This window comes from Sinohyriopsis cumingii, chromosome 12 (assembly GCF_028554795.1).
Source record: "Sinohyriopsis cumingii isolate HCF-2022 chromosome 12, ASM2855479v2, whole genome shotgun sequence".
Lineage (NCBI taxonomy): Eukaryota > Metazoa > Mollusca > Bivalvia > Unionida > Unionidae > Sinohyriopsis > Sinohyriopsis cumingii.
Genome location: NC_142972.1, coordinates 117,796,779 through 117,811,503, shown reverse-complemented (window position 1 = coordinate 117,811,503; position 14,725 = coordinate 117,796,779). Strand labels below are relative to the sequence as shown.

General features: G+C 32.3%; 1 protein-coding gene across 2 annotated transcripts in view; it reads right to left on the bottom strand.

Moving 5' to 3' along the window:
• Positions 1 to 1,062: 1,062 nt before the first annotated feature.
• The window catches only part of LOC149787321 (repressor of RNA polymerase III transcription MAF1 homolog), a 37,038-nt gene continuing 23,375 nt past the window's right edge, over positions 1,063 to 14,725 (bottom strand). The window contains exons 5-6 of one of the 2 annotated variants that reach the window (XM_089977856.1): positions 13,771 to 13,854; positions 1,063 to 10,439 (exon numbers count right to left, since the gene is read on the bottom strand). In XM_089977856.1, coding sequence (XP_089833982.1) covers positions 10,418 to 10,439; positions 13,771 to 13,854 — 106 coding nt within the window. In that variant the 3' untranslated portion in view covers positions 1,063 to 10,417. The remainder of the gene's footprint in view (positions 10,440 to 13,770; positions 13,855 to 14,725) is intronic. The other variant, XM_089977857.1, reaches the window with a different exon arrangement.

Below are 14,725 nucleotides of genomic sequence, written 5' to 3'. Positions count from 1 at the left end.
ACATGTTTGTTACTTCTCCTGAACTACTTAGAGGATTGCTACGAAACTTGACACACACATTCATCATATGGTTTAGTTGGTCCTAAATGAAATTGGTGCTGCTTGGACATCCAATACGGCAACCAAAATGGCCACCTCAGAAATCTTAATGTTAATTGTCCTGAATGGTCATATCAACATGGATTCTCAGTAAACAACTTGTATCGTGCCTAGCTGGTCCTAGATACAAATGGGCAGATCTGAGATCCAATATGGCCACAAAGACAGCCATCTTGACAATCTTTTCACAACTTTCATCTGAATAGAAAGTAATACTGACATGGGGGTTTTCACAAAAAAAGGCTTTTGATGTCCTGTTGGTCTTAAATGAAAATAGTACCAATCTGATCTCTAACATAGCCACCAGTGGGCAACCATATTGAAAATTGTGTTATTGCTACTCCTCTTGAATGGATGGCTTTATTGACAGTTATTTTTACATAGTGTTTTCACCAAAAAATTTAGTTATTCATAAATGAAAATGGCGCCGATCAGATACCTGATATGCCTTGTAGACTGGTCAGCTTGAAAATCTTGTGCCTACTTCTCCTAAATGAATGCTCACATCAGCATAGGGTTGATGGCAGTTGTACATCTAGTATTGACTGCCATTACGACATGTTTTTTTTTTCCAAAAGGCTTATAATGATATCTACCTTGTTCTAAATGAAAATGGCACGAAGCTGACATACAGTATGTGTACCACAACAGATAATATGAAAATCTTATTACTGCTGAAGAATAAAAGATGGTCTCAACACACTGCACTTTAAGGAAGAAAGTCTTATTTTGAATTTGTGGAAATTCTTTTAGCCCAGTAGAGCATGAATCTCATTTGTTTAAATTGGTATTCACTACTCTGTATGTGGAACAGACCTTTAACTCCTAACAAAAAGTGATTTTCCCTCCCTCCGCAATTTCTTTTGGTGTTGGAAATGAATTCCATTTAAAAGGAAAATGTGTTTTAAACTGCCTGACCATGATGTATGTTCAGAAATATGAGAAGTTACAACAGAAAGCAAATAAGAAACATACAACTTTAATAACATTGTTCATGATTCATGCAAAATTCAATACAAATTATGTACATCAAATGAGTAATGGTAATGAGAAGAAAGAATGGAAAAAGGAAGAAGAGATATTTTGGATCTGTCTCCAGGAGAAAATAGCTTGCATTTATGTCAGAGATATTTGTTTTTAAAAGCAGCTGATCATAAATACCCAATTGGAAACATCATTAACTTAGATCTGGTATACTGTTCACCTTCATGGTCTTTACAATTGATACTTTGGAGAAAATAAAACATCTCTGCTCATTCATTAACATACCTAAATCTTTAAAACTTGTGTTGGTCTTTTTAAAAAAATTATCCGGTGATTGAAATGGTTTTTACAAGTTTATTATGAAAATCTCGTAAAAACAAGAAAAAAACACAACAAAACAACATTAATATTACATGGAGTTAAATATGTACATGTTATAAAATAAATTCTATCCAGGTGCCTTAGTAGAGTGAGTTTTTGTCCAACTACCCAATTACATAATCCTGTTTGGCTGCTTCTTGTATGAGGCAAATACTAATGGAGGCCTTGGGATGCATCCTGTAGTGAAGTTCCAACTTTATCTTTTAATCAGAGAGTGTGTGTATGACCTTGTATTTTAAGGATTTTACCATTTTCTGCCTTTATATCTTTTGTGCATGCCTTTATTTTTGCTTAAATTTCACTTGGCACTATATAACCAAAACTCTGCCAATGTGTCATTAAACTTTGTGCAAACATACTATACAAGCTTCTATTTCTTCTCTAGCCATCAAACTCCCCACATGGATTGCCATGGAAACAATTCATGAAACTCATGACTGGTTGATATAAAGTTCACAATGATATCACACCTTTCATTTTCTTCTCTGGAAACTTTCCTGACATTTCCTTTTCTTTAAAAATTGTATGAGAAATGTTTCAAGATGTTTGTTCTTTAAAACAGCCATACTAGCATAGTGTACTCTATAATTTCCTTTCCTAATGCTGCATATACTGAAGGGAATTTTTCTCCTTAACAAAGAAAGAATTGTACATGTGAATAAATGAAACTACATGATAAAATCTTCAAAGTTATTTAAATTCTACATGTCTTGTTTAAAAATTAGTGAAAAGATTTTAACTTAATACATCTACATTTCTTGTTTAAAAATGAGTGAAAGGATTTTAACTTAATACACAATCAAACTGCAAAGAAAAAAAAGAACAGATGTGTGGTAAGTACCATAAATATAATATGGCATATATAGAAACAAATTTACTATATATCCTACCCAACAGAATTTTCACAAACCATAAAAAAAATTCTTTAATCTTGTCCTCACACAAAAAAAAACAGTTACACCTATATATATATATATATATATATATATATATATATATATATATATATATATATATAAAGTACATAGTATTGAAAGTATACTGGTTTACCATGGTATTTTTTTCCAGTGGCTTGTTACAAATTTAATATTTTAACTTTTAATTTTTCATGGAAAAATGACTTTTATTAATGCTCTTACAAACAGTTCTATATGTCACAAATTAATTCTGACTATACAATTATATCTATATACCTTTAGTCACATATATCACATATGCCATCAGGGTGGCTGAATACAATGTTGTAGAAGATATTTTGACCCAAAAAAATCAAATTCTGAAATTTAAAAAACGTTATTTTTAAAGTTATTTGTTAGTGTATGTATGTGGTGAGTACATATATGCAATCTGTAAGGCAGAGAATCATTCTATGATTTTCAGGAGACCAGTTTTTTAGTTTTTGTTTTCAAATTTTGCAGAATTTCTCTAATCCACAAAACATTTTCTCATTTGTCAAGTCAGTGTGCTTCTGGTCCTCTCTGAGATATTAACCTGGTGTTGACATAAAACTCAATATTTCCCTTTTTATTTTATTTTAATAAAGTAGCTTGTAAATTATAGGCTTCATTTTCAATATTTTGTATTTTTACCAATAAGCCATATCATATTGATGTTTTACTGTTACAGTTTGTCAGCTTTAGATATAGTTTTAAGAAGAAAGAAGACAACTTAAACTGCAATTAACAAGCACATGGCAATTTGCCTACTATAAGGTACTATTTAATGCGGGGGGGGGGAGGGGCACTGCAATTTTCTTTCAAACTGAGATATTTTATTTTTAATCTCGTATCAGTTCATTGTTTTTTCAAATAATGTTATAAAATATGTTGTTATTTTGCTGTAAATTAGAGCAAGATATTTTTCAGCTATGTGAGGGCTAGAAATACAGGCAGTCAATAAATCAGGGTATATATTGTTTTCTTAAATTCCCTAATAGAATGAACTGCATAGATCCTGAACTGCATGTGTATTATGTGATGGCTGATATGGATCTATTCTGTTTATAGTAAAATGCAAAAATATTCATGAATAATACTGACTGTTATTCTAAGTTGCCTAGAAAGCAAAAGTACAACATGATCATTTTGTTTCCAGAACACACAAAGAAAACATGAAGAAATCAATATTTCAAGTTGAGTGGATAAAAGGCAACAAAAGAAATATTTTATTCATATCCTGTAACAAAGTCAAATACTGTTGTTGGGTTAATTTTAATATATTACAGAGGGAAAAAGACAGACACCAGTCTATCATTTCTAGTATGTGATGGCAGAGGCAATGATTTCAATATAGCTTCTAATTAAAAAAAAAAAAGGTCCCTAAAAACTTTTGATGGCAAATTAATTATATAGCACTACAAATCTGCCCTAAAATAAACATGTCCAATACTTATGTCCTGGTACATTACAAACTGATGCAATAAAAAAATAAAGATATAACAAATAAAATGAAGATGAAGACATGTACAGACAATGATAAATAACAAATAAATCATATGTGTAACATACAAACAATATGACCCATCATCTGTGAATATTAATTCTAATTCCAAAATGTAAAGCTTCAACCCCATTTCCTCCTTCATACTAGCCATTTTGGGATCTACAGGTTTCCTTTCCACCACACAAGGCAGAACACTTACTTTTCACACTGTGCCACTGTGTATGCTTGCTTGTTTCAGCAAGAACTGCTAGCCATAACTAAACACTTGTATTAAGAGTCCTGTCTGATTACATGGTACTGTTCCTGATCATTTCACAAACAAAATTACACTATATGAATCAGACAGTATGTTCCCATGTAGTGACATTTCAGCAGTAACAGCCAATATATATATACACATGCCAATTATTGTAACAATAAGGCATTGGCCACTCCTTCCAGCATTGAAATCACTTGCTGACTTTGAGATTTCTGCTCCGTATGTAAATTACATTAAAGTCCAAGGGTGAGCAGTGAATATCCTAAGTTGTATATTTCACATCCAAAAAGTGCAGCTGGTTCTACAGTCAATTCAAATCAACAAGAAATCCTTTCTTTGTAATCTGCCTTTCAGTGTTATGGTTATTTCGACATATTTAGTAGTCTGATGAATAAAGTCATACAAAAAGAAATCAAGAATAAAAAACTACAATAAATTCAATCATATATAAATTTATGTCACCCTGAAGAAACATTTATCCTGCAAAACAAAAACAAAACAGTTGCTCAAAATGTCATGTAGTTTAAATGATTTTAACATGAACTCAAAAAACAAATTTATTCATAATTTTGCATGAAAAAATTACTATTTTTGGATGAAAAATACCAGAGTTAATCATTTAAAATGGTTTGTACAACCATGAGACTTAAGAATCCATGAATTTGGTTCTACATTTTTTTTTAAATTACAATTTTTTAACAAATTCCTTAAACCCACTCAAAACTGCCTTGAATTTATATGAGGGAATACAAACATTAAAGTGAATAAAATGTATTGCATTTTAAATTAAGATTTTTTTTAATTAAGCATTTTCCTTAAATAACAAATGTAATATACATAAAATGGATAACAATGTATGGATAAAATGACAAAACAGTGGTAGCTAACAAAGCAATGTGGAGATATTAAATTTCTTTAATACAAAATACTCCTTGTCAAACTACTGGAAATCCATTACAAGCTTTTGAAACTCCAGAGCTGTACAAACCCTTAAGAATCTGACCACACAGCAACGAGGCAAAAGGTACTGTATAAAGTTTCAATCCATACATCAACATACCAACTTGAAAACATTTTGATGTATATGTTTCTTTTATTGAGGTACTCAAACATACCATTGTTTTCCACTGCAATCATGATGTAATGAGTAAATATTTACACTGTCATTTGTTAATGATGATAAAATTTAGATGTTTAAAACCAGATGCAACTATTTATTTTCAGAATTTGTGCAATAAAATTGACATTTTTGAAGGTACATATACTCAGAATTACCGTATATTTTCATTTATTTGTGGGGAATCAATTTTTGGGGGAATGTGTGCTTGCTCCAAACCACAACTAGACTAACAAAAGTGGGTCCTCATGTGAAGTAAACAGGACTCCTAACCAAATCCATTTTAGTTAATAGGACTCTTTACCATAACCATGAATTATGACTCTTGACTAAATAAGTGAAATAAACAGGACTCCTTACTGAATCAATGATGTGAATCAGACTCTTTACCATGCCAGTGATGTAAAACTGAGTCTACCACACCAGTGAAGTAAACAGGACTCCATACCACATTAATTAAGTAAATATGACTCCTTACCACATCAATTAAGTAAATAAGACTCCTTACCACATTAATTAAGTAAACAGGACTCCTTACCACATCAATTAAGTAAATACGACTCCTTACCACATCAATCAAGTAAATAAGACTCCTTACCACATTAATTAAGTAAACAGGACTACATACCACATCAATTAAGTAAACAGGACTCCTCACCACATCTGTGACACATTCATGATTTAAGTTCCAATGAAAATAGCACTTTCAGGTAAGCCATAAAAACTGACAATGAGGAAATTAAATGAATTCACAGTATCTCCTTCTACACTTAAAGAAAAATAGAAATAAAGCACACGTTTTTTTTTACTGTCTGATTATATCATATACTGTATTAACACTGCCATTTTTTATTGATATGTAAATGTGTGAGAAATACGCATTTTATTTTCAGTTAACATTAATATATTTCACATCAGATAAATGTTCACTTGAATTAAGAAATATTGTTGAGCACATTTTTTTGTCTTTAACAATGGTTAGATATAAATGTAACTTGTCAATAATACAAAAAAAAAATCATTCTCGAGCAAGTAGTATTGTACAGTATGCATCAAGAAGAATAAAGTGCATATAAACTGCAACATATGAACAGAAAACATAACATTCCCCATACTTATTATCCTTCCACCTTTCATGAAAAGATATAGAACTACCCCCCATCTGTCTGTATGTAATCACATTTCTTCCTAAAACACTGGATAGGAATTCACATAATTTTTATTTAAAAAAACATGATACAAAGATTGTCCATGTGGTGAAAATCTGAGAGGGATTTGATTTTTCAGCTACTGCTGAAAAATTGTAACTAAGGGACGGTTGAAATATTTTTTTAACATTGTACATAGATGTGAAGAAGTATAACCCATGATATATGTAACAGATTTTGCATTACAAACACGGTCATGTCTGGGTTGGGGGGGGGGGGATATGATTTTGATTTAAGTGCCACTTATTTTTGAACCAAAACCACAATTTAAAAAAAAAAATTGAAAAATCAACGTAAAGTGATTCATACAAACTAATGACTTCAAAGTAATTTAATGCAGAATGTATATTAAATACAAAAAAGCCAGCAAATATGCCTGGAAAACTAGTTTAAACCAAAATATGTACTTTAGTTATTGTAATTAAGAATTTTACTTATATTTCTCTTTAGTCAAACTTACATACTACTTTGGATATACTGAATAGTTCTCAGATCTTGTAAATTAGATAAGATCCCAGTTTAACACTGCTAGTAAAATGTATGTAGTGCTAAAACGAGCTACAATTGCCAGGTTGGTTTTTCTCCTTTCAATGCCTTGTTCTTTTTATTTGATGCCTACATTATTAATCAGAATATTCAGTGATATAGTTACATCAGAGAATCCAAAATTATTTTGCACAACCACCTCACTTCAAACTTTCAAGTAAACTTTGGACAAAAATAGCTTTACCTCTTGTCCTTAAGAGTTCTCTAAATACTGTAAACCAAGAACTTTAAGACTTAAAAAACAAACAAATCAACTTATTATGAAAGAAGCTGTCCCCTCCCAGTCGACTAATTTATATGTTATGAAATTGTCACACATACCCCCCTCAACGACCATTACACAGAACATAGACACCAACAAAAAACAATTCAGTGTCATGCTATGACTATCACAAGACAATGTTAATTTTTACTTTAAATCTATATCATGTTTAATGGTGAGATCCTTTACAAACATTTTACAAATTCCCACATAGCAATCCCATCTATATTTTGAACCAAAACCGGGTATGTGCAACTCTGCTTTCAATTCAGTCTCTTGAAAGATTTAACCCCTACTGTAGGAATGACACATATGCCAACAAACTTGAAACAGGAAGTCTATGAAGATCTACAAGCAATACAGTGTATTAGGGCATTTGACCTTGCACACCAATGCAACAAATTAATTTAAAACAAAAAGCAAATGATTATTAAAAACATTCGACTTGTAAAAAAAAGCATATACTGAATACATATTATACAGATATAATTAACAATTATGCCATGATAAAATTCTCTATTCAGCTTATTAGTAAACAGAAATCATAACCCTGATGGTCAAAGCTGGACAACACCCCTAACAAAATTATTTTTTAAACAGAAAAGATACTTCTAAGATGAATGCAATGGTCATTTTGATCATCAGCTGATTCTGATTACTTGATTTCTTTCCAAAAAAACCAACTGGTACATCTTGATAAGAAAATTGACAGGGAACATAATGGAAAATATACAAATATGTAAAAAAATTCAATGGATAAAACAAGAAAGAGAATTTAAAGAACTGAGAAAATACCTCAGTATTATTCCACACGTTAGGATCCCATTAATGAAACCAAGTGGTAAGACAATCCAAACCTATTTTTCTCTTACTTCAATAGGTCTTTTATCCTGTTAAAAATTATGTGTATAATACACATGAAAGACCATGTAAAAAACAAATTCTTCAATATGCAAATGAAAATTACAATGTTTCCTGTAAAATTATGGGTTTGATAGCTGCCTTGAATGACAAATGATGTGAAATTTAAATCAATTAAACAAGGTATAAGTTTTAATGTAGATCTCTATATCAGCTGAAGGCTTCAGAAAATATTTTATTAAATTGTACTCAAAATCCAGATCAGCTGCTAGGTTATTCCCCTGAATATGCCCTTTTCATCATTTTTGTCATTTAAGACAGGCAAAAATATTTCATGATAGTGAAGTAGCAAATACATGTAATTTGTTTGGGTTGGGGTCTGATCTCACCTATGCATAAAATATTTAAATCTACTGCAGACATACTTGTCCACAACAAAATGTGCACATCTTTATCATTTGCATATACCAGTATTTTCTGTGGGTCTTTTGTTACTGTCAGCTGAAATGGTGCTTCGGTGACCTGTACTGCATATTTCCACATCAAATCTGATGTTTGACAACTTGAAAATCCAAGTGAAAAAAAACGAAAAATGAAGTCCACCCTCCTGTCAACATTTTGATATACTGGACTCTGCAGATAACCAGCTGCTTAATCAATATCTAGAACCAATCAGGTGCAACTTTCTCACTCGAAATGGTTATTTTGGCCATGTAACTGAAGCATATGTGTTGTGTGTTTATCATGTTATGAGTATCTTGTCATATGACTATCACTTTTCAACATCACAAACCATAAAACAGATGGAAACAATTTTTCACCGTAACCTAAATTCCTTAGAATACTGTAAATTATTCCATCCATTTTGTAACCTGATGTGTTATTGAACCATGATAATAGTCATATGACAAGAAATATGTTTATATGACAAATTTACAGTTGCTGCAGTCACATGACCAAATCAGCCAATTTAAATGAGCAAAGCTGCATCTAAAAAGCTGCATCCTTGATATTAATGGAACAACTGATTATCTGCTGATGAAGCTTGGTAAATTGAAAGACAAAACGAGTTTGTGTTACAATGGATTTGATACAGAAGTATGCTGTAAAGATTGCTGAAAGGCCCCTTCAACCAAAAGTGTCTCAAGAGCCACAATAAATACCAGTGTCTTGAAAAACAATTTAAATTTGCACTCAAGTGTTGCAGACAAATCTGTATGCAATAAATTGCAATATTTCATGAATGGGTGAGATCAGACTCCAAACCATACAACATACCAATACAGGTTTGGGGGCTGATTTATTTGACTAATGGATAATGTCAAGAAATGAGAAGACATTAGTTTCAGAATAAAATTTTCTTATAGCAGAATTTGGGAAAGATTTTGTCACAAAAGACAAAGACCACAATCCTTTTAAGCAGGTAACAAATCAGGACACAAAATGAAAGCACTTTTATGCATGTATGATTAAAATATGTATAAAAAAGAACAATCAAGACAGGCAAAGTAAAAATATATAATAGGTTATATGGTTATAACAAAGTAAAACAATTTTCCATCACTCAGTTACTTTTTGTAATCAACATAAGAGTATTTTCAAGACATTATTTTTTTTAGTCTGCTTTATTAATAAGATCAGACGGAGAAATCTTATATAAAAACTAAATTGAGATCTTAAATTTCAACTTATAAGAAGTAATTTCAAATACTATATATTCTGAAAGAGTTTCAAGCAATTCTTATTTCTATGTATTAGAAAAATGAATTACAAATTAATTTTTAAAAATTCACTCTCCAAGTATCAACAAATTTGTTTGAATATAACAAAGATCAACAAAAAAGGATTTAAAATTTCAATTTCAGTGAGAAAGAAGTATTTACACCATTATGAAGTTATGATTACTGCAGTCTCAAAACAGACTGTGAACTACTTATTTTTCATGGAGTAGCAATTTTCTTGAATTTCACAGTTGCTACACATCGCAACTTTGAAGACCCCAACCCCTAAAATAATGATTCTTGTGAAAACGAAAGGGCCCCTTTCCTAATGCATGATTTTAAGTACAGACAAAAATATTGTTTTTCTAAAAGTTCATGAAAATTGATACCAACAAAATAAATGAATTCACAATAACTTGTTGCTGATGGTTGTCTCAAATTCAGTGATGTGGAGAACAGTTATCACAACAAAGAATTTGCATTTCATAAGAGTTTATTGGAATTAACTGCATGCAACTTTACCAACATTTGCCATTTCTACATCAGCATGTCATTTTCCCTGCAAGATAAAAAAAAAGAATGTTAAATATATGAAGCTGCCCAAATAACCAGGGCTTCTGAATTCAAAACTGCTTCTTTGAGAATACCTGACCTGAAAGGATATAACCCTAATGTCTCTGTAAAAAAAAAAAAAACACCATTTCTTCGAAGCCACACAAGAGATGTCGAAGTCATCTTCCTCTAGTTACAATATTCCAAATAGTGTTTTATCCATACCCTACCACATAAGGTAACTCTAGTTTTAATATATTTTCCACCTGATCAGCAGTGTCCTCTTCCATTTTGAAATTCCATTCAAGCTAGCTACATATATATCACATGAAAAATAGTCCCTCGAGGGGATTAAAACTTTACTGGCTGAAAAAGAACTTTGAGGAATTAAAAAATGATAATTTCATCTCTTTATCTGTTGAGTGCTGAAACCACTTCTGATTTTCATGGATGATATTATTTTATAAGTAGCCACTGTGGCAGCCATTTTGGATGGAAGATCAGTACCATTTTCATACAGGAAAAACATCACTAGAAGACTTTCGATGGGAACCCAATGCTGATATGACCATTTCATTTGGGATATTAGTGACAAGATTTTCAGTATGTTCATTGTGGCAGCAATATATGGCCAGACTGACACCATTTAAATTCAGTGGCAACCAGATATTAATGATTAGTTTGCTGGTGAAAACCTCAAGTCAATCTGACTTTCCATTTAGGGGAAGATATTCAAGATTTTCAAGATGTCCACCATGATGGTCATAGTGATGTCAGATCAACACAATATTCATTTAGTACTGACAAGATATTACAAGAAGTGTTCCAGTGAAATCCAATGTTTGTATGATTATTGGGTATCCACTCAGAAGAAGTAGCTTTATGATTTTCAAGATATCTTCTGTGGTGGCCATCTTGGATATTAGATTGGCACAGTTTTTATTTAAAGCCAACCTGAAACTATAAAAAGTCTTCCAGTGAAACCCCCATGCTGTTATGACTGTTCATGAGGAGTACCAATAAAAAGATTTTAAAGATGGCTGCTGTGGTGGCTTGTTTGTCAGTTTTACATCATTTTAATTTAGGATCATCTAGACATCATAAGTTTTTAGTGAAATCCCTATGCTGATATAACCATTCATTCAGGTGGCACCATATCAAAAGAAAACCTTTAGTGAAACTACCAATGTTTATCTGACTTTCTGTTCTGGAGAAAAAGCCATAACAAGATTTTCAAGATGGCTGTCATAGCAGCCATATTGGGCATCAGATTGGCACAATTTTTTTAACCAGGGCCAACTGGACATCACCAAGAGGCTTTAACCCCATGTTGATACGAACATCCATTAAGGAGGAGAAACCATGATGATTTTGAAGATGACCTGTGGCAACCATATTGAATGCACAAGTGGATCCCTTTTTACTCTGGACCAACTAGACATCAATAGACATTTTCTGGTGAAAACCCTGTGTCAATATGACTTTCTTTCCTTCAGAAGAAGCTATAAAAATGATTTTCAATACGGCTGCTGTGGTGGCTATAACAAATTTCAAACCTGCACTATTTTCACAGGACCAACCAGACTTCAAAAAGAGTTTGAAAGTGACCATATATGACCATTCATTTAAAAGAATCCATAACAAGATTTTCAAGATGGCCATTGTGATGACCATAGTGAGTGTCTGGGCTGCACCACTTTCATTAAGGACCAACTAGACCTTCTAGATGAATGTGTTCATAGTTTCATCTCAATCTTTCATGCTAAATATGATAAAGTTCTACAATCAAACATGTACTGATGGTCACCTCCAAATAAAGGTTACCTGCCCATAAAATTGGGATTTTCCTTGCCCCATAACAAACCAAGGCTAAGGTTCTTGCCAACAATAATGCTATTTTATTTCATGTAATTTCTTATTTTAAATCAACTTTGTAATCAATCACATTCCAGTTTTCCATCATTCCTCTCAGCTTTCTATAAATTCTTCATCTCTTAGTTGCTTCATAAGGTGACTCTCCATCTAAATGGGGGCACCAGGTGGCCAAGTGGTACATAGTGCTCACCTGTACACATCACTCACACATCTCACCTCTGTCCAAACAAGTTAAATTTTTGGCTCAACCATTATGGGTATGGCCATTATGGGTATATAAGAGAACATGCTAGTAGCTTCCTGTATGTTTGTGGTTCTTAATGGGATGTTCCACACATCACTCACACATCTTGCTTATGTCCACACAAGTTCAATTTTTGGCTCAGCCATTATGGGTATGTAAGAGAACATGCCAGTAGCTTCCTGAATGTCTTTTGTTTTTCATGGGGTCTTCCTCTACCAAATACACTGATTGCCATATATAGACTATCATGTGCTAAAAATGGCATTATGCCCACACAAAACAAAACCAATGCTTATAAAGGCCACCTCCTTGTAAAGGCCAATTTTTGCCAGTCCCCAAGGTGACCACACTATAGAAGTCTGAATGTATCTACAGCTTTAAATAGTGAATGAAATTCTTACCAGTCCCTTGGCACATTTTTCTGCATAGAAGTTCATTTCAAATCTTACATTCTTTGCAAATGTCTAACATTAGTTTTTTTCTGCTTCAATGATGAAAATTTTAAGCTCAAGAAATGATGGTGCAAAAAATGAACAAGTATATTAGAACATTATAGAAGTAAGTACATGAAAATGTTCTTATAAAATTACATACCGTTCTTAGGTGAGTATGAAATTATATGAAGTCTTAATGACTGATGCAAGCCGGAGTCAATATTGTAGTTTTTTCCAGATCATAAATGTCCATAATTATCACATGACTCGGAACAAATATTGAACCTTGTTTCGGAATAGTGAACAAGCAATTCATTTACATGATACCACAAAATATACTGACCTAGCACAGAAGTCCATTAAATTACGACAGTGCAATTAAAATGACGTGACCATGTGTTATTCAATATAAAACATGAATCATGTACTAATACTTAATGGGCAGATATTATTTTAAAAGCAATGCTGCATGGAAAGACAATATATGTTAAAGTACTAAATTAGCTGATGCTAGGAAATGAAAAATACATCAACAATGCTAAGTTAATGGTGAATTAGGCAAAGTTTAAAAGCCTTTGAAGTATAATTATATAGTACAAGACAAAGTGTCATGGATGGTAGAAACATGACGAAAGATTGATGTTAAAGATGTGATAGTACTCAACATGATCTTCTCAGTACACACGGATACAAGGCTTTCTCATCATATCTAAGATAATATATTTCACTTGTTCCATTAAACAGTATCTACTTTCTACATCTGTATGGTTCATGCATCTACTCACTGGCTAGTGTCATACACATCATCCGTAACATCCATGTCAAACTCTTGCCCAATGCCCGAATCTGAGTACTCTGGTGAAGATACGCTAGAGACAAATGGAAAATCACACACAGTTAACAATAACACCACACCACAGCAAAGAAATACAAAGTTTAGTCTGATAACTCTGACTCCAGGTTGTAAACCATTTTATACTGAAATCGAACAAGTCAAAATTCTCATGTCTGAATTGTGAAACCAATGGAATAACTAATTTTATCATAACCTTCACATTTATTAGGGTCATAACATTATGTACTGAAGATCTGTCAAACTATATTGTAACAGTTTTATGCAAGTCAGAAGGTAATGCAAAAACCTTTCCATTATGTGATCTTTCAAATGAATTAGCTCAACTGTTTAACCTATACAGTACTCACAAAATCCGACAGCTCGACACCTGGGGCCCCTCTAATTTTAGTTTGGACCCGTCCTCTATACTAAGTTCGGTGCCCATTGGGAAAAAATTGTAATTTACATGAGGAAAATTTAATCACACTGATGAAATGTGAAAATGTAGTTTCAAGATGTTGACATATCTGCCATAACATGGCACAATCTAAATCAGATCACCACTGTCCGATGTGAAATTAATTTTAATTAATTGAAGCATGGCATGTCATGCTAGAAATACTAATTTGTACTCCCAACCCCCTTGACATGGTTGAATTTCAAGAAAAAGTTTTCCGTAATCTTCCATAATGGCAAAAACAAAAACAAAAATACCACTTTCAGTATATCCACATTACATGTAGCATGTACAAACGGTAAACAGTCATGAATGGAGGTGATGTAAAACTATCCCTTGGGCAGTTTAAATAGCAGCAATTATATAAACAACCACCTTAGATATTACTTAACTGGCTGACAACAGCTAATGAGATGTGTTTGAAGGCTGAGCCCATTGTGCTAATTTG